Source organism: Bos indicus x Bos taurus, chromosome 24, assembly GCF_003369695.1.
Source record: "Bos indicus x Bos taurus breed Angus x Brahman F1 hybrid chromosome 24, Bos_hybrid_MaternalHap_v2.0, whole genome shotgun sequence".
NCBI lineage: Eukaryota > Metazoa > Chordata > Mammalia > Artiodactyla > Bovidae > Bos > Bos indicus x Bos taurus.
This window is the reverse complement of record NC_040099.1, coordinates 8517699-8538203: the sequence shown is the minus strand read 5'-3', so window position 1 is coordinate 8538203 and position 20505 is coordinate 8517699. Positions and strand designations below refer to the sequence as shown.

Sequence of the window (20505 nt, the reverse complement as noted above, 5' to 3'; positions counted from 1 at the left end):
ATGCAGTGGCTTCTCTTGCAGAGCATGGGCTCAGGGCACACGGGCTTCAGTGGTTGCAGCACGTGGCTCGGTAGCTGCTGCTCCCAGCTCTAAAGCACAGGCTTGGTAGTTGTGGTGCTCGTGTTCAGTTGTTCCATGGCATGTGGGGTCTTCTCGATCCAAGCATCAAACGAATGTCTCTTGCATTGGCAGGCAGATTCTTTACCTGTGAGCCACAAGGGAAGTCCCTACGTAGGCTTTCTGAGTCTGTTTGATTGTCTGCAAAATAGAGTTTAAGTAATAGCTCATCTAAAGGAATTAATTCATCCATATATGTGAAGTACTAAACATTGTATATTATATATACATAGTAGGCATGTAAGGAATACATATTTTCTCCCTTGTTATTCAAATTTCATTTTGTAGATCCTATATTGGAATGACAATCAGATTTTTACACATTAGTAACACTGTAGATGATTCTGTGATATCCCATAGAAGACTTCAGGATACTTCTATAATATGCATGTGTTCTTCCTCTCCTCAGCTGTAAACTTTTTGGAATTTAAGGCACTGTCTTACAGTAAGGACTTCCCTGGTGGCTCAGACGGTGAAGTGTCTTGCTTACAATGGAGGAGACCTGGGTTTGATCCCTGGGTCGGGAAGATCCTCTGGAGAAGGAAATGGCAACCCACTCCAGGACTCTTGCCTGGAAAATCCCATGGACAGAGGAGCGTGGTGGGTACTGCACTGATCACAGATTCTGGTGCCAAATAGGTCTCCAGTACATGTTTGCTGAGGGTGTTGCATCTTTTAATGTGAATAATCTGGCTCCAAAATTAGTCTGTATACCTTCCAAAGGAGTGGAATCCTTTCCTATTCTTGAATCACCAAGTGTTTTGAATTATATCTTTTCACACATTGACGCTTAGGCAAATCTCCAGTGATCATATGGACAAAGACCATGAGAGTCTGGAACTGGAAAGAACCTAAAAGTTACCACATAGTCCTTCATTTCACAGGGTCCCTTTCCGACATTAGTGAATTACCCACAACGGCACTGGATGTGTCCCCCTCCCCACGCCTTTGACACATTGTCTCTGATGCTTCATTCATATTAAAATCTTTTCACATCATATTAGAATATGCTCTTTATTTTTTAATTTATTTTTAATTGGAGGATAATTGCTTTACAGTGCTTGTTAGTTTCCACCATACAACATGAATCAACCATAAGAATACACATATCCCTTCTCTCTAGAACCTCCCTCCCACCAATGCTCTTTAAATGATTTCTTTTTCTTCCTAATCCTAACTGAATGCAGTATGATATAAGCTGAAGGAACCAAATATATTCATTTTTCTCTTTTTCAGAATGTCTATATTTATTTACTTTTAAAATGCTGCTTATTAAGACAAAAAGGCCCAGATGGGCAACATGTTAAATTTAACTTGTGATTATATAAGTAGTCTTCTTTATTTTGCTTATGCAGGATAAAACATAAACATTTTGTAACATAAGATTTTTTCATGTTCAGCAATTGTGTCATTGTTGGGGTTTAAGGCAAATTTTCTCCATGTGTGTGTACCAACTGGATTCTCAAAATGACAGTGAAATGAAAAACAAAGCCAGGCAATGAAATAGTAGTTTATATGCTCATCCTCTCATTGTCTAATTCAGTCATTTGTTCAGCACATATTTATCAACAATATCCAGTATGCTTGGTACTCGAATTAAGCACCGGGGTTTCAATAGAGTGGTTGCCACCTTGGGAAGCAAACCAACCAACCCAGACAGTTAAACCCAGTGTGTTAGGTACTTAGATGGGTGGAGAATAGTGATCTATGTGAGCTCATAGAAAAGGTGTTGAGGATGAGATGTGAAGGATGAATAGCATCGAAGTTACGTAAGGAGGAAAAGTATAGGTAAGGACTGTGAGTGGTAAAGGGAGTAACAGGTGAGACAGCTAAAGACTGCAGTATTGCCAGCAAATAAATGTAATACAAAGAATGTTCTGACTGTTACACAATAGGGAGGGTCGAAGAGGATCCTTCCTGGTGGGCCTCTGTTCTTAGTAAGGGATGCAAAGAAGAATCTGAAGTCTTACAGTGGCAAAAACTAGTTTATTGAAGAAAGAACAGAAGAACACCTCAAGGAAGAAGTGGGCCAAACCAGGAGAGGGACTGGCAACGGAATGATGAGATACATGGTTTTCAAGACAAGGCTTTTACATATTCATCTAGGTGGGCATGGAATGACAGTTTTGATTGATTGTTGCAAGTTGCAAAGCAGCAGGCTCTATTGCTCATGTCTTTCCCATAATTCAGCCTGTTCTAATTAGATGTATGTATGTATAGAATATTTATGAGCCTTTTATAGGCTCCGGGCTGCCTAAGGTCACTTGAGGACACAGCTGTGCATCAAGGTGTAATGTGCCCAAGTTGGAGAAGCCCCTGTGGTTAGTTTGTATCCACTGTGTGCCTAGGGAGCCCCTGAGTTGGAGAAGTCTGTGGTTATTTTGTATTAATAGCCTATCCATGAGCTCTCCTGGGCCACTTGCAGGGTGTCTAGGGTGGGGTTTAGAGATTATCTTGAATCTTTTTCTGTTAGACCACCCTGTTTTGCGCTCACGTCTAACTGCATAATTTGACTTGTAAAAAAAATTAGAGCATTTTTGTTGAGTAGGAGAATATATTGAAGAGTTGGGTTTTGTTTTTTAACATATTGGGATATTCAGTTCAGTTCAGTCACTCAGTCGTGTCCGACTCTTTGTGACCCCATGAATTGCAGCATGCTAGGCCTCCCTGTCCATCACCATCTCCCGGAGTTCACTCAGACTCACGTCCATCGAGTCGGTGATGCCATCCAGCCATCTCATCCTCTGTCGTCCCCTTCTCCTCCCGCCCCCAATCCCTCCCAGCATCAGAGTCTTTTCCAATGAGTCAACTCTTTGCATGAGGTGGCCAAAGTACTGGAGTTTCAGCTTTGGCATCATTCCTTCCAAAGAAATCCCAGAGCTGATCTCCTTCAGAATGGACTGGTTGGATCTCCTTGCAGTCCAAGGGACTCTCAAGAGTCTTCTCCAGCACCATAGTTCAAAAGCATCAATTCTTCGGCTCTCAGCCTTCTTCACAGTCCAACTCTCTCATCCATACATGACCACTGGAAAAACCATAGCCTTGACTAGACGGACCTTTGTTGGCAAAGTAACGTCTCTGCTTTTGAATATGCTATCTAGGTTGGTCATAACTTTCCTTCCAAGGAGTAAGCGTCTTTTAATTTCATGGCTGCAGTCACTATCTGCAGTGATTTTGGAGCCCCCCAAAATTAAGTCTGACACTGTTTCCACTGTTTCCTCATCTATTTCCCATGAAGTGATGGGACCAGATGCCATGATCTTCGTTTTCTGAATGTTGAGCTTTAAGCCAACTTTTTCAGTCTCCTCTTTCACTTTCATCAAGAGGCTTTTGACAGTAGATAAAAGATTCCTCCTTTTCTTCTTACTCAACTATACGTTATGTTGTTTGTGCAAATAATTTGATTACTAGGAGAGGAACATAGTCTAATTAGGAGCAATTCATTCCCAAATTTTTTTTTAAGGTAAGATGGGGGTGGGGGAACACAGAGGGTAGAAAGTGTTTTATTCTCTGTTTTAAAAGAGAAAATGTTTTCAAGGTGTTTTCGTAAATTATAAATTCAACTTTTAATTCTGGAAATAATGTATGGTCCTCCTGTACTTCCCTGGCTCAGCTGGTAAAGAATGCAGGAGACACGTGTTTGATTCCTGGGTCAGGAAGATCCACTGGAGAAGGGATAGGCTACCCACTCCAGTATTCCTGGGCTTCCCTTGTGGCTCAGCTGGTAAAGAATCTGCTTGCAATGCGGGAGACCTGGGTTTGATCCTTGGGTTGGGAAGATCCCCTGGAGAAGGAAGGAGCTACCCACTCCAGTATTCTGGCCTGGAGAATTCCATGGACTGCATAGTCCAAGAGTTCGCCAAGAGTCAGACACGACTGAGCGACTTTCACTTTCACTGTGCTTCCCAGGTGGCGCTAGTGGTAAAGAATCTTCCTGCTAAGGCAGAAGACACTGGTTCAGTTCCTGGGTGAGGAAGTTCCCCTAGAGGAGGAAAATAGCAACCCACTCCAGTATTCTTGCTGGAGAATGCCATGGACAGAGGAGCCTGGTGGGCTACAGTCCTTAGGATCACAAAGAGAGAGGTCTGAAGCGACTTACTGCATGCTGTGCTAGGATCTATTAATAGTAATTCAGTGGTGTCAAAAGTATAAATGAGCCTGACCTCAGAGAACTGCCTTCAATGGGAGAAAACAGCTTTCATCAAAAAATCATACAGTTCATTGCATATGTTCAACTCTAGGGGAGCTACAAAGTCGATGTGCGTGATGGTGGGGGAGTTGGGTTAGTTAGGAATTTTAGATGAAGAAATACCTGAGACTTTATTTACTGACATACTTAAATGGAATCTTTTTTAATGAGAAGGGTGTCATGTAATTAGAAATCTGGTGCCATCATAATTTAATTTTCTGAGATTGCCACAATAGGTGTTGATTTGAATTCTTTTAAATCACTTGTATCACATACCTCTTATTGACTTTACATGTTCTAGCAAAGAAACCTAGATTACTGAGAATATGGTGAATGTATCAGAAATGATTATATAATTTTGAAAGAAGATATTGACGTTTGCAAGCAGGTTAATTTAGAAGCCTGTTAGTGTTATGGATTTAAGCATTCTGGCACATTCTGAGTTCTTATTGATGAAATTCAGGAACCAGAATCTATAAAAAGATACGTGATATGAGTAAACCATCAGAGAAAAATAATATTCTTGGAAAAGTGAAAATCAAACTGTCACACATGGATATGCATTCTGGTCATTTAGACAAATATAAGTCTAAATAGTCCAATTATCCAAGATGAAATCTGTCACTTGTCCTGGAGTTACAGAAAACTGATAAATATAAAACTGAATAATGGATGAAAACCAGTGATCATTTAACCAGGAAGTATTAAGTGCCTCAAGTAACAGATTTTATTTTTTCAGAAAGGGTTTTAAATGATGTAGAGTGAAATGCAGGATTTGAATGTCTTTACTTGGGTATCTCAACAGCAGTATCTTTTCCAGATGACTAGGTCTTTGGGAAAGTTTTCTGGCTAAGTTAGATTGATGATTTAATTGTTGTTGTTCAGTTGCTAAGTCGTGGCCAATTCTTTGATCCCATGGACTGCAGCATGCCAGGCTCCTCTTTCTATGCAATTCTCTAGGTAAGAATACGGGAGTGGGTAGCCATTCCCTTCTCCAGGAGATCTTCCTGACCCAGGGACTGAACCGGGGTCTCCTGGATTGCAGGCAGACTCTTTACTGTCTGAGCCACCAGGGAAGCCCAGTATCTCCCGGAGTATGCTCAAATTCACATCCATTGAGCTGGTGATTTAATTACAATCTGAGATTTAAAGTCTTTAACTGTAAATTCTTATTAACTTTCATTGGGTAGAAAACAGTCTCCTAAAGATTGGGTTGTCAGAGGTAATAGAAGAAATTGCATTAATCAAAACTCTTAAATGTTAGAGTCTCAGGATCAGCCTATGTCTTCAGAAATCCCTGCACATTTCTGAAATCCCAACCTCGAGGGACCTTGGGTTTTCTCAGTGTCCTCTGGTTTCTTAAGATCTCTGCTGTGATGCCCTCTGGGTCTTATTCTCTTTGGTTCACACACATGCATTTGGGACTTCTGTTCCCTTGGCCTGCAGGTTCTGTACAGTTTTTTCAAGATCCTGCTTACTGCTTTCCATGGGAGGAATAACGGAATTTAGCTAATTCATTTTATAATGCTATTAACACTTTTGTGTCTTCATATTAAGTATTCCCCTCAATGCTTCAAATTCAAAATGGCTTTACTACATATATTACAATATAGTTGCACTGAATCAGGATTCAAATCTCCAGTAGAGAGAAATATTCTGTTTCATGCTAGAGGCATTTGATTGAGAACTTTCCTATTATCATCCTCAAAAATGCTGCCCTTAGAAAATGTGCTTTTGTATCAAGAGAGACATTGTGGAAGCATGTGCCTTAAACTAGATGAGGAGATGGGAAGAAGACAAGGTACAAATGCAAAAGACGAGAGCCTTCTGTTTCAAACTTCTGAGAGGTTGAAAGAAAAAAATAAATCAAAATGGGAGGAGTGCATAATTAGCATAACATACTCGTTGGGAGTATGATTTGATGTGTTTACATTTGACTACATTTGATGTGTTCAAAATGGGCTTCCCAGGTGGCACAGTAGAGAATCTGCCTGCCAGTGCAGGAGATTCATGTGACCTGGGTTCGATCCCTGGGTCAGGAAGATCCCCTGGAGAAGGAAATGGCAACCCACTCCAGTATTCTTGCCTAGGAATTCCCATGGCCAGAGGAGCCTGGTGGGCTACAGTCCATTGGATGGCAGAAGAGTTGGACTTGACTGAGCAACTGAGCAAGCAGGCACAGTGTATTCAAAATACATTGGTTTCCCATGTACCTATTAATATAGCCTGGTGAGTATAAGGTTTTAAGGGCCACACATACTGAGGAAACCAGTTGCTAGTTCTGATCCTCCAGGTCTCAGATCCCTTGTTAGTATCCATACTTCCCTCTGTAGGTGATGTCTCCTCTTGCAGGATGTCCACCCTGATTGGTCTGCTGTCTTTTGCACACTGTCTTTCTGACTGTGCCACGTGGTCTCCAGAGAATGCTCTGTGGCTCTTGGATATTTATCTTCCCTGTTGCGTGTGAATCAAGGTTTCTATGCTGCTGCTAAGTTGCTTCAGTCGTGTCCGACTCTGTGCGACCCCATAGACAGCAGCCCACCAAGCTCCCCCATCCCTGGGATTCTCCAGGCAAGAACACTGGAGTGGGTTGCCATTTCCTTCTCCAATGCATGAAAGTGAAAAGTGAAAGTGAAGTCGCTCAGTCGTGTCTGACTCCTAGCGACCCCATACACTGCAGCCTACCAGGCCCCTCCGTCCGTGGGATTTTCCAGGCAAGAGTTCTGGAGTGGGGTGCCATTGCCTTCTCTGAAGGTTTCTATACCATCTCTAAATTATACTAGTGGAATAGGTGATTTTGTTTCTTTCCATTTTTGATTTTTGGAGGCTGTGTTGAGAAAGAAAGTTTTAGTCTATGGTCATGTTCTAAACGATGTGATCCCCAAAGGATACTCTGTTTTGACCCCAGGTGGTCATTTATCATAGCATTGCTTACAGAAAAATAACTTTAAGAAACTTATTTCTTTGATATTGTAAAATGGACATTTAAGTAACATAGGTCAAAGAGAAATTTAATGGAATTTAAAGCTGAAGGATAAAAAACACAAAGTCTTGAGGGATGCTGCAGAATTCAGGGATATTTTTAACATCAGTGACCATATTGGGAAACGGTTATGTCTGCTGTGGGACAGTGCTTCTCAGATCTCAATTACAATGAGTGTAATTAACCTAGAACCCCAGCTGCCCTTGTCTGAAATCCAGGGAATGACAGTGCGCTTCTCATAGACAACTCCCAGCCAAAGACGGGCCTCCTGGTGTTGGGACATGCAACCCTTCTCACTAATGACTTTGACTCAAAAACTCCTCTGTGCCCTCACCTCCCTTTCCGAGGAAGGCACTGATATCCAAGATGATCAGACCCAATCTGCCTTCCTTCCCTGTCTCTGCCTCATGCGGAGTCATTCCTGATCCCAATCTGACTGTTCTCGGCCTTTCCTGTCTCTCCCCCTTTCTTTCTCATATGCAGTCCCCGCAGTCAATTTACTGTATTTTAAATGCCAGCTGTAAGAGTTGCTTCTTGAAATATCCAGATTAACCCAATATCAAAGACAAAAATTAGCAAACTAAATGCTAACAGAAAAAAAAAATCACAATGAATGTAGAAAGAGGGAAAGTCAATATTAGGAATTAATACAAAAAAAGTAGAATAGAGTTAGCAAAGACAGAAGTTGGTTTTTTTGGGGAAAAAAAAGCATTCAGGCAAAATTAATTAAGAGATATAATTTAAAAACTCTAGTAATAAAAAAGGGACAAAATTTTAGATAGAGCAGAGGTTTACAAAGATAGGGAACCACTCTGCAGAGAGAATTCTAATAAAAATAAAATCTTACATGAAATGAATTATTGACCAGAAAATATAACTTACCCAGTATGACTCTTGTAAAAATAGAAAGCTGAAATCCATTTATAACATTAAATAAAGTAAATTAAAAATTAATGAATTAAAACTTTTTATAATAAAACTCTAGCATCAGAATATTTTATGGTTAAATTCTACCATTCTGAGTAGATGATTCTAGTTTATAGAGCATCTTCTAAAAAAGAGAAAAAAAGAGGGAAAACTTCCCAATTCTTTTTATTGTATTAGTTTAATCCTTATACTGCATCTAGACAAGGGTAATATAAGCAAGGAAGATTATAATCAATTTCACACATAAATATAATGGCAACAATATTAACCAAATATGAGTAGTCAGTATTTTTTTGATGAATAAAAAATTTGTCACAGGAATACAAGGTATACAATAACATTAGATCTTTTATTATGTAAGTCAGCACAAAACAGAGTACAAGAAAAAGTCAATTATGTAGTTATCTCTAAAGTTTCTTAAAAAAAACAGTTGCTACAGTTCCTATGATTATAAAACAGTTCCTATGATTATAGGAAAAAGCATTTTAGCACACTAGGACTCAAAGTAAACTTTTTAAACCCGATAGAGTAACAAAATTGTGGAGCAAATATTTTATTTAATGATGAAGTATTAGAAGCTTGACAAACCTAGACAGCATATTAAAAAGCAGAGACATCACTTTGCCGACAAAGGTCTATATAGTCAAAGCTATGGTTTTTCTAGTAGTCATGTATGGATGTGAGAGTTGGACCATGAAGAAGGCTGAGCACCGAAGAATTGATATTTTCAAATTGTGGTATTGAAAAGACTCGAGAGTCCCTGAACTGCAAGGAGATCAAACCAGTAAAGGAAATCAACCCTGAACATTCAGAAGGACTGATGCTGAAGCTCCAATACTTTGGCCACCTGATGTGAAGAACTGACTGATTGGAAAAGATCCTGATGCTAGGAAACATTGAGGGCAGAAGGAGAGGGCGGCGACAGAGGATGAGATGGTTATACAGCATCACTGACTCAATGGACATGAATTTGAGCAAATCCCTGGAGATAGTGAAGGACAAAGGAAGCCTGGTATGTCCATAGGGTCACAAAGAGTTGCACATGACTTAACGAGTGAGCAACAAAACCAGAAACATGGTACCACTTTTTATTTAATATTCTATTTCAGATGCCAGGCAGTTCAACAAAAGAAGAAAAGTAATAAAGTTATAAGAATTGGAAAGATACAAAATTGTAATGATCACAGAAGGTATAATTATTTAGAGAACACAAACTAATCTATAAAATATAATTCATGAGAGTTTAAGGATACTGTTGAATACAAGACCAATTAAGTATACATATATATATGTATATATACCAGAAAAAATCATATTTATAAATATAACATATATGTATTATAAATAGAGTAGAACCTGGGTAAGGATTGGAAGACTAAAGAAACAGCAGAGTAAGAGCCCAGACTCAGAGTCACCTGCATAAGGACAGTTGATCTATCAACAGCTGTCACTGGAAGCCAGTGGTAAGTAGAGGAGGCTGTAAAAAGTACTGACTTTGGATTAAAGATGAATGGAAGGAATTAACTTGCTTATTATAATATTAATATTAGTTTTTTTAATGAACAATCTTATTTTAATACTTAAAAAGTTTGTGTGATTCTGGTTTGATCAATGAAACAAACTCATTTTTTTTTCTTCACTAAGTTTCTTGAAAGAATTCTTCAGTATATCTCTTTTGTAAAATTTCCCCCCCAAAGCAGATATTAAAAAAGCAATATTAAAACATAAAATTGTTACACTAAGTCATTCTTGACACAAATGGTGATTTAGGGGTTTCTCATTAATACCTTTGCCACTATTTCATTTTTATCATCATACTCTAGCTCTAATTTATTCTACCATCTCCTTTTCTACTATTTCCCCCATATAAATCATATACTATGTACTTTTTCCTTTCTTTAGTGTTAATAAAGTTAAGTTTCTATTTTATTTGAACCATCAGAGTATAATACAATAGTCAGTATAACTTTTAATTAAAATGATGGTTAATCCTTTAGAAAAAAAATAAATACATCGATTAACATGAAACATAATCTCAGTTGAGTGGAAAACCTTACTTTAGGTAATTTCCATAGATTTCGTGTTCTTTAGACACTGAGAACTGTCAAAATCTCTGAGAAGAGCATCCCTGGGGCCAAGACAGTTTGTCTACTTCTAAAATTACTTTTAGGAGAGATTTGGGAAATAAAGAGCATCTACCCTTTATGATTTGCTTAATTTCCTAGTGCAGATTTTATTAAGTATTTTATATTTACACAGTTTTTCCTCGCTGTTGTTGTTGTTTTTCAGTCGCTAAGTTGTGTCCAACTCTTTGCAACCCCGTGGACTGTAGCATGCCAGGCTTCCTTGTACTTTACTATTCCTAGAGTTTGCTCAAGTTCATGTTTACGTATTATAAGGATACTCTAAAAGGTCTGAAATCATAAGGAACCATCTCATGACCTGCAAAATGTATATAGGTCAACAAGGAAGTGATGACTAGAATGACCACAAGCTGTTATTCAGTTCAGTTCAGTTGCTCAGTCATGTCCGACTCCGCGACCCCATGGACTGCAGCACACCAAGCCTCCCTGTTTATCACCAACTCTCAGAATTTACTTAAACTCATGTCCATTGAGTCAGTGATGCCGTCCAACCACCTCATCCTCTGTTGCCCCCTTCCCTTTGTTCCTTCAATCTTTCGCAGCATCAGGGGTGTTTTCCAGTGAATTGGCTCTCTGTATCAGGTGGCCAAAATAGCAGAGCTTCAGCTTCAGCGTCAGTCCTCCCAGTGAATATTCAGGGTTGATTTCCTTTAGGTTTCACTGGTTTGATCTCCTTACTGCAGTGCAACACAGTGGATTCAGAATGTGGTTTGTATCCATATATAAGTAGGTATCTGTTAGCCTCGTGTGGGTGGGATGAACTCGTATTGAAAGCAGAGAGGAGCCTTAGGTGAACCATGGCTTGGACTCTGTCCACCTTGACGTTACTTCTACTGTTAGAACCCCAGTTTCCCTGCTCGTGTGTAGCACACACAAACTTACAGGATGGTGGTAAGGATAAGAAATAACCTTAGAGCTATTTACTAGGAACATACTACTACTGCTGCTGCTGCTAAGTCGCTTCAGTCGTGGGAACATACCAGGTTCTTAGTAAAGGGTAATCATCTTTTACTGCTATGGAGTGACAAGCTTCCTGCCTTTTATCTCTTCTTTTCAAAAGCAGTGTTTGTAATGAGGTTTTATAGCTAACTTGTCTGAAATGAAAATTCTGAATATTTGCTCATCTATTGCTGGAACATGCACATCGTTTGTACGCAACACTCACTGGCCTGAAGAACGGCGTATAGTGCATTCTGTTGGGGGATTTCTCAGTCGACAAGGTCCATTTACAAAATGATTGTTGTCTTGATAAAATGTGCTGAAAAACAATACACTGTTTCACCTGTTATTGTTTGAATTGGCTGTTGGTATGCTTTGTTCTTTAGAAAACATATTTGTGACAAGAAATATTTATGTTGAGTTTGAAAGTTTAATAACTATTTTCCCTAAATCATTCCTGTCTCATAATACTAAGTTGTAGGAAATACTTTCCGTATTTTATAAATGAAAAATAGTGTCTTGGGATAAAAAGAACTGGGAATCAAGTTTAGGTCATTCTACTGAAAAATCCTGTCTTTACCTGACTCCTATCACACACACAATACAAAGGAACTATGACAACAGTAATAAGAGTTAAGAGTAAATGTGCTGAGAAATTCTATTGGCAGTTGAACTGGTGAGTGAGTAACTGGCTCTGCTAGGATGCTATCTTATTTCGCTTTGTGCCCAATTGCTGTGATTGAAATACAAAGGAGCTTCTTGCTAGAGACACAGTATGCACGCTTTCTTTCCTTCAGCAGGTCCTTGTGAAGCGCTGACCTAGCGTGTGTCAGGTGCCAGATGATGAGCAAAATGGCCCAACTCTGGTTTCATAAAACTTACCTTCTAGTTATTTTGTTCATTGCAATCTATTACTGATGCCCTTTCAGCAGCATTAAGCAGTGACAAGGGGCGAAGATTGGGTTTATAGATGAATATGATTAGAAGTGACCAAATTGTTAGGCTGTGTACACATTTGTCACTCATCTCAATGAAACTGGAAGGAAGGAAGCAAGCAAATACATAAACACTGATATACATATATATGAATAAATGAAATGACTCAATTTGGTCCTTGGGAATAATCACAATATTACATTTTTTTTTCATAAGAAACTCAAATGATCCTTTAAATCATACTTCCTTCTAAGTGTAAGTATCTGCTTGTTTAACTTGCTTTCATACCTACTCTCTGGAGAAGGCATTGGCACCCCACTCCAGTACTCTTGCCTGGAAAATCCCATGGACAGAGGAGCCTGGTAGGCTGCAGTCCATGGGGTTGCGAAGAGTTGGACACAACTGAGCAACTTCACTTTCACTTTTCACTTTCATGCATTGGAGAAGGAAATGGCAACCCACTCCAGTGTTCTTGCCTGGAGAATCCCAGGGATGGGGGAGCCTGGTGGGCTGCCATCTATGGGGTCACACAAAGTTGGACACGACTGAAGCGACTTAGCAGCAGTAGCAGCAGCAGCATACCTACTCTCCTAAGCTCCTAATATGTCATGATTGGGCTCTTGGCTCTTAGAATATTCAAATCCATCTCTACTTCCTTTTATTGAGATACTCTTAGCTTGATTCTCCTTCCCTGGCTGTTCAGATGGTAAAGAATCTGCCTAAAATGCAGGAGACCCAGGTTCAGTCACTGGGCTGGGAAGATCCCCTGGAGAAGGGAATGCTTACCTACTCCAGTATTCTTGCCTGGAGAATTCCATGGACAGAGGAGCCTGGTGGGCTATAGTCCATAGGCTTGCAAAGAGTCAGACATAACTAAGAGACTAACACTTTCAGTATTAATTAAAATTCATAGTATATTACAGTTAGAATTAAAATGTTTTAGAATTTTTCTGTTGATCATTGGAAGTGAATCAATAGAATTCCATTTCAAATTGATTAGTTGTTAGAACTGCTTACAAAATACTCTGAAAGCTTAAAGTAATACCTGATATTTCTTTCATCTTTTTAACTCATATTTAATTGAATGGCTTTTAAGGTAGTAGATTTTGTATGATTCCTAGAAAAGAATAATCTGACAAGAAAGAATCTTTAAAGATGAAATAAAAAATAAAATTGCTAATAAAATTTATGATCCAGTTTTCACAAACCCATACTTTTTTGATGTTTATTATATGCCTAAATTTATCAGATAATTGGTATGTCAATAAAAACCTTCAAATAATAAATAATAGCACAACATTATTTAAGTTTTGTTGTTATTGCCGTTAATATAATTCCTTTCTTCAACTTTTTAAATTTAGATTTTTTTCATTCAAGCCATCTGTTATTTATTTAACATTCTATTTCTACTTGTTATCTGTTATGAGGTATAAATTCAAATTCAGCAATGTCTTTTAAATGCCTAAAGTTTTACAAAGACTTGACATAGCATCCTGTTTGTCCTTGACCAAGAATACATTTATTCTCATAAAATTAATTTTTCATCACTAAGTTGATGACTTTTTATTACGACTTTATTATTTTCATTCTGATAAGTGATGTGATGCTAGTCAAAAAGTTTAAGCATTAATCTTAATAATTAAAGTCATGTCATGTTCTAAATTGGATTGTGAAATACTGTTTTCACCTCATATCCCAAACAGGCACCCCAAATGTCAAATCACGTCATCTAAAATTTGATCCCTTAGTTTATTATGTTTAATTGATAGAGAAGGTCTAGTGCCAAGAATGTAATTTTAGTTTCCTGTTTTTTCCAGAAACCAGAGCCTCACTTAGATTTGGGAACAGAACATTTTCTACAATAATGGCACAATTATGTGTATATGAAAAAGCAGTTTTTAGACTTTTTAATCAAAATTAATTTCCAAAGATATTATTGAAGTCTAACATTTTCTTAATGTTGATTTCTCTTTGAAAATTTAAAGTCATGGAAGCTACTTTATAATAGTGCAATACTATTCAACACTTTGCCATCAAGCCATTTAATACTAACAATGTAAAAACAAGTAATTTTCAACCTCGATCCATAACAAATTGTTTTAAAATACCTCTGATTTTAATCATGTTGCCAACCTCCATTCCCTGAAAATCAAATAGGCCATTCATTCAGGCAAGTTTGACTATATTGTACAGTATTCTAATCATGGCATTTATGATATTTTATTACATTCACTTGTCTATATTTGCAATGACTAACATAGTGCCTGGAAGTTGAAAGGTATAGTAAATAAGTGAATGAGTGAATGAATATATGAACTATATCCATCCAACCAAAATTGCCCAAGAAATGATTTTGTTCCTTCTCAACTGATAAATTCTCATCAGCTGAGTGGAGATTGATGGCAAAATATCATCAATGTCTCACTTAATATACTTAATTGACAAATATGGTCTGTTTGGTTCTAGAAATAGGCCCATGAACCAAGAGAAAGGGTAAATTTATCTAGCACATGATCTGATCTTAGGGCTTTTGTGTTGTTTTCAACTTTCAGACAAATAGTGTTCTCTTTTTAAAAATTGTGTAGACACTTCCTTGGTGGTTCAGTGGTTAAAACACCACACTTTCACTGCAGGGGGCACAGATTCAAACCCTGGTCGAGGAACTAACTTCCTGCATGCCTTGGATGTGGCCAAAAAATAGAAAACTTAATGTATAAAAGGACATATTCACTTTGGCAATTGCAAATGCTACATGTTGCTTTTCTGTGTTTTCTGTGTTTAGCTAGAGAGATTGCAGGCTGAAAATACATCTGAGTGGGACAAGAGGGAGCTACTTGAAAAGGAAAAACAAGGACTGGAGAGAGAAAATAGAAGGTTAAAGGTCCAGGTGAAAGAAATGGAAGAACTCCTGCACAGGAGAAATAGATTAAGTGAAAACTTGGAAGGTCCTGATTTCAAGACATCAGGAGTTGAACTACAGGAAAAAAACAAGGTATGGGAGCTCTTTGGAAGCAAATGTCCTCACTTCCTTTGTATTTTTTCCCTGGGGACTGGTGGGTACCGCCTTAACTTTCACAACTTCAAGCCTGAATACATTTTTTTGTACTACCTCGTATCTGATAGTTTGATCTTTTCCCGTGGTAGTATAAAATGTATCTAAAATGTTATTCATGCATAGGAAAAGAGAGCATGACAAATTTTGTGTGAACACGTTAGAGTATGACAAATCTGAGAGTTTCAAGCTTTTCCAAAAGGAAGAAAAGCATGAAGTCCAGAAAGGACCTCTGTGTGTTTGGTTTCCTGTCATAGTTTTGTCTCAGTTATCCAAGCAGTTGATCTTATTTTTCAGTGAGTATTTTTCTCCATCAGTTTGGGCAACTATACAATTAGGATTTGTTGGTGTAAGGTAAATATCCACATAAACATTTAAACATATCTGGTTTACTCCTCTTTGATTTCTTTTTAGTCTCAGAAAAATTATTTTTAAATCAATTAAACACATCATGTTACAAATAACCTTTATAGGCTATGACATAAATGTTAAAACCTGAATTACAGTCAAATTTTGACTTTGGGAAAGTTAGCTTGCTTTGGAATTTTGTCCTAAAGCTAATAGACATATTTACTGCTATAGATGTAATTTTTTTGATACATGGCTTTTAGATTTTTTAAACACTCTCAGTGGCAGTTGTAATGTATGTGTGTTAGTGTCAATATGTTGCAACACACACACAGCTTGTTCCTGTTTCTCCCATGAAAGTAGCTATGGCACCTTAATGCATCATTCTATCTTTTTCACTCAGTTCCTTTAACAATGAGTTAAAAATGAGTTTGAAAAGTTCATATTTTTTGAGTCATATAAGTAGTTCATATTCATATCAGCTGTAAAAGCTAAATGGGCAGAAAAATTGAATTCCATATTACTTTTCTTTATTCTTTGTGATTTTAGGGATTTATTGCAAATATAAGATTAAATTGGATTAGTGTCTCATGACTTGGTGATGTAAATATCTAAAGTTAAATGTTATAGTCAGTGATCATAATTTTCTATTGTACAGATTCATAAACCATCAGTAATGGTATATGCTTCTGACATATACACAACGGATAAATCTGTAGAGAATGTTTTGCAGCTTGCCACTCATGAAAGCACAGAATTATTTCAATTACGGGGCAAGTTTTGATCATCAAAATATCTGTTTCCCTTTGATTCACTGAACAGAGCAAGCACTTATTTATATTATACCCTGCGCCAGTCACTGCTCTGGATGCTGGTGATGTGAAAATGACTGAATCATTATCCTTGCCCAGCGTGGGCTTAGTGTGTGTCTGGGAAGATATTACACATCCATTGTTATCAATAATACATTGTGATGATGGCTAAGAGCAAAGTGGAACGGGAACATGAAAGAAGTACTTCATTCTATCCCACTTTGATGCCTTTCTGGTTATATCCAGCTGTTATAGCATAAAGTGTGTCAGTTAGGAAGTATGAGGGCTGATTGGGGCCTGTTTGGAGCTGGTGTGTGCATGCATGCTCAGTCACTTGTCTTGTCCAACTTTTTGCGACCCTATGGACTGTAGCCCACCAGGTTCCTCTGTCCATGGGATTCTCCGGGCAAGAATACTGGAGTGGGTTGCCATGCTTTCCTGCAGGGATCTTCCTGACCTAGAGATCAAACCCACGTCTCCTGTACCTCCTGCTTTGCAGGTGGATTTTACCACTGAACCACTGGGGAAGCCCTCGGAGCTGGTATATATGCCAATGTGCCTTATCATGTTAGCAGACCACTCTGAGTTTAGATCTGGGCTCTTGGGACCAGTGTAGTTCTTTGGTTTAGAAGTAGACAGAGCTTGGAAACCAGGAAGATTTTGGAAGATCTGAACAACTCGTTGGGTGTGCTCATCAATCACAAGGCTATTCCTTCAGTGTATGTCATTGTGATGGCTGGGAGGAGGTGTTAGTGCATTTTTTTTTTTAACCTTCTTCATTAAGAATTCAGACTCACTAATTAAACTAAAGATGTCCTAGGTGGCACCAGTGGTAAAGAACCCATCTGCCAACACCGGAAACATAAGAGACTTAGGTTCAATCCCTGGGTGGGGAAGTTCCCCTGGAGGAGGACACGGGCAACCTACTTGCATCTTCTTGCCTGGGAAATCCTATGGACAGTGGAGCCATGCAGGCAATTGGTCCATAGGGTTGCAAAGAGTCAGACAGGAGTGAGCGACTTAGCACGCACGCACTTAAACCAAAAGAATTACCTGTTGTGGAGCAGCTGCAGGTCATAATCCCTGGGGCCACAGAAATCTTTACAGATCAAAATATCAAGGTTCGGATGTCTCTCAATATCAAATGAATCAAAGCTTCATACAGAACAAGCCAAAGTCCAGGAAATCGTGTAGATGTTATTATAACACAAATCCAAACTGTGGTTTTAACATTATCTCAATAAAACTAATCTGTATGTGTAAAATTATGTGCATCAGTACCATATAGGAATAACATGTTTGTATATATATGTATATATACATTTATATATAAGTGCCGTATAGAATTAGCATATATCTAAATGCATAAAAATACTGTGTATGAATAAGATGAGGAAATGGATGCTGGCATATAAAATGCTAAACTCATAAATCTCATACAAACATAAAATGAACACATGTGAAAGGTTTTATTTCATCCATCCACTCCTGAATCAACCAGTAAGATGATATAGCCAGTTGAATGAAGGATCTAAGTAATAGACAAATGGGCAACCAGAATGCATAAATGAATTTGGTTATCAGATGCAAAACGGATTTTTTTTTTTCCCACAAGGGATAAAGACATAGATTGCACTTCCGCTAGGCAAAATTAGTCTGCATCTGTATGGATGAGAATTATATGCATTGCTGTGGGTTATCTAGAAAGTACACGGTTGTGTGTACAACAGCCTACAGACACTGAAAGCTGCAGATCCCTTTAGAATGATAAAACCCTAGCTGGAGAATGGTGTTAGAAAGGACCATCTTTCCCAAGGCTCGGTGAAAAGCCAAATAAACAGCTGTAAGGTTCACTAATTCGAATCCCTTTCTGAGCTCTTACCTGTCCTGTTTCTCCCTCTGTTCGCTTCTTTGAACTTCAGGACAGAGAATAAAGTTGATTGAAAGGAAAGGAAAAGAAAAGTGGGGTTTGTGACCACCGTAACGCGATAAAACATAACAAAACAACCAAAGAGGAAACAAGAATGCGTTACCTGATATTTATCAAACTATGTCATGATTTTGCTGTAACGGAGAAAAGTAGAATTGCAATTCCCAACAATTTTAGAAAATAGACTACCCTGTAGGGCTCATGTGGTTTCTTCAGTTAATGGCAGAGATTTCTGTGCTTGTGAAGCCTTAATTCTCTTGATGTGCAGTATATGTATTTTCCATTGCAAATCATGCTTTTTCAAGTGAGACATCATTGGAAAAAGTGGTCAGTATTCTACTGAGCAAGTCCCCATGGCTCGTCGACATGCCTCTCATGAAGCGCTTTGGAAGCCTGTTTTCTTAAATCATTCTGGCAACTGATTCCCTTCATTCAGGTCACATACGGGGTCATTCTCAGAAAGTTAATGTGACAGAGTGGTAATTGATGTGTCTCAGGAAAATGATGAATTAATCCCAAAGTGGAAAGGCCATCAAAGTCAATTCCTAATGAATTTACTTTACTGAAAGTGTCTGTTCTTTGAACAGAACTGGCATTATGTATATTTTGTTTAGCAACTTTGTCTTCAGAAAGGTATTATTTCCATTTAGTGGTGTAGCAGGCAGCTCTCTTCACTTTAACTTTCCTCCATTCATTATCATTCTTCCAAAGCCTTCTTTTACTCATAAATTTCTTGAATCATTTAAGAATAAACAATAATTATACCTATTCTTTTGCTGTTAGAGTAATAAATATAGAACACTATAATTTGAGGTTATTAGATTTATTATATTATCTTCTTATGTTTTTCTTTAGCTGTTCTTACTCTGCTTTGCTCTGAGATACACTAGAAATTTCAACTTTTAAAATTGTTATTAGTAAATACTTATATAACTGTATCGCTTCTTGACCTTTTGGCTAAGATCAAGTGTGAATACTTATATAAATATAGAGATGTTTAGACATATGGAAAAATATAAAAAAGTATGTTAAATCTGCTATATCTTATTAATCAAAATGAAAATAATTTATTTTGAAGAATAGCATGTATACCACGCTATTATAGAGTACAGAAGACATTCTTCAAAATAAATTATTTTCTCATGAAACTGAAAAACACATCCACGGTGTTGTGTACATTTTAACAAAGGTGAATGGAATTATGTAGATTGAGCAAAACAATGTCCTTTTGCCGAAGAAATTCTGAAGTTAGCAGAAATAAAGATACTTAAGTACCACTTACAAATATCATAAGGATGATATCTACTGAAAATGCCCCACTGAATCGAAATAAATCAATATACTGCAAAATAGGGTGGCATTTACTTTAATATAATATGGTTGCTTTCACCTCCACTGAAATACACACACACATGCAGGCACACACACATATGTGCACACACCCACAGTGAACTGATTTCTATAAAACTGATACTAAACTAGGAGTGTTAGTTTTCTTCCCCTTTGGTGATTCTCTACTGGAGCAAAAGTGCACACATAAGATTTTATATGCATGAAGCAGCATTTCTGGGAATAAATTATTTGCGTGTGGAGTTCTACTTTCTCTTACTAAAACACCAAATGCTGTCATGTCTTGTGAAATTAAAATCATGACTGTTAAATCTCAGTCCACGTGTTTGGCACATCCTCACAAATGTGTAGCAGATCATTAAATGAATGTGTGTGTTTATGCTTTGATTTTCATTATTTAAATTTTACTGTATATTTTCATTTATCTTCAGTTCTCATCCTCTCTCTTTTATTCTGTTACAAGGCAAATGTGAGAGCCAACAAAGTCTGTAGGGTTAATGGGATCTTTTATCAGCCTCTAAAACCTCCTTTTTATGTATCAGATAAATAACATTTATCCCATAACCAATAAAAATGAAGATGCAAATTTTGACTCTTTAGGTCACTTATATTTTACAGAATTAGAACTTCATGAAATTTTTTAGGTTGTGATATTCAGATATGAAATTGTATCTCATTTTGTATTTTATATGACTGGCATACTACTAATAATCTGCTATATTATTATAAAATGATTGGCAGTTCCCATAGCTGTTGTCAGTTGATTTATATATTAGTT

General features: G+C 37.7%; 1 protein-coding gene across 1 annotated transcript in view; it reads left to right on the top strand.

Moving 5' to 3' along the window:
• Positions 1-20505, top strand: part of CCDC102B (coiled-coil domain containing 102B) — a 277418-nt gene that overhangs the window by 84083 nt on the left and 172830 nt on the right. The window contains exon 6 of the mRNA XM_027525911.1: positions 15018-15227. Within this exon, the coding sequence (XP_027381712.1) occupies positions 15018-15227 (210 nt within the window). The remainder of the gene's footprint in view (positions 1-15017; positions 15228-20505) is intronic.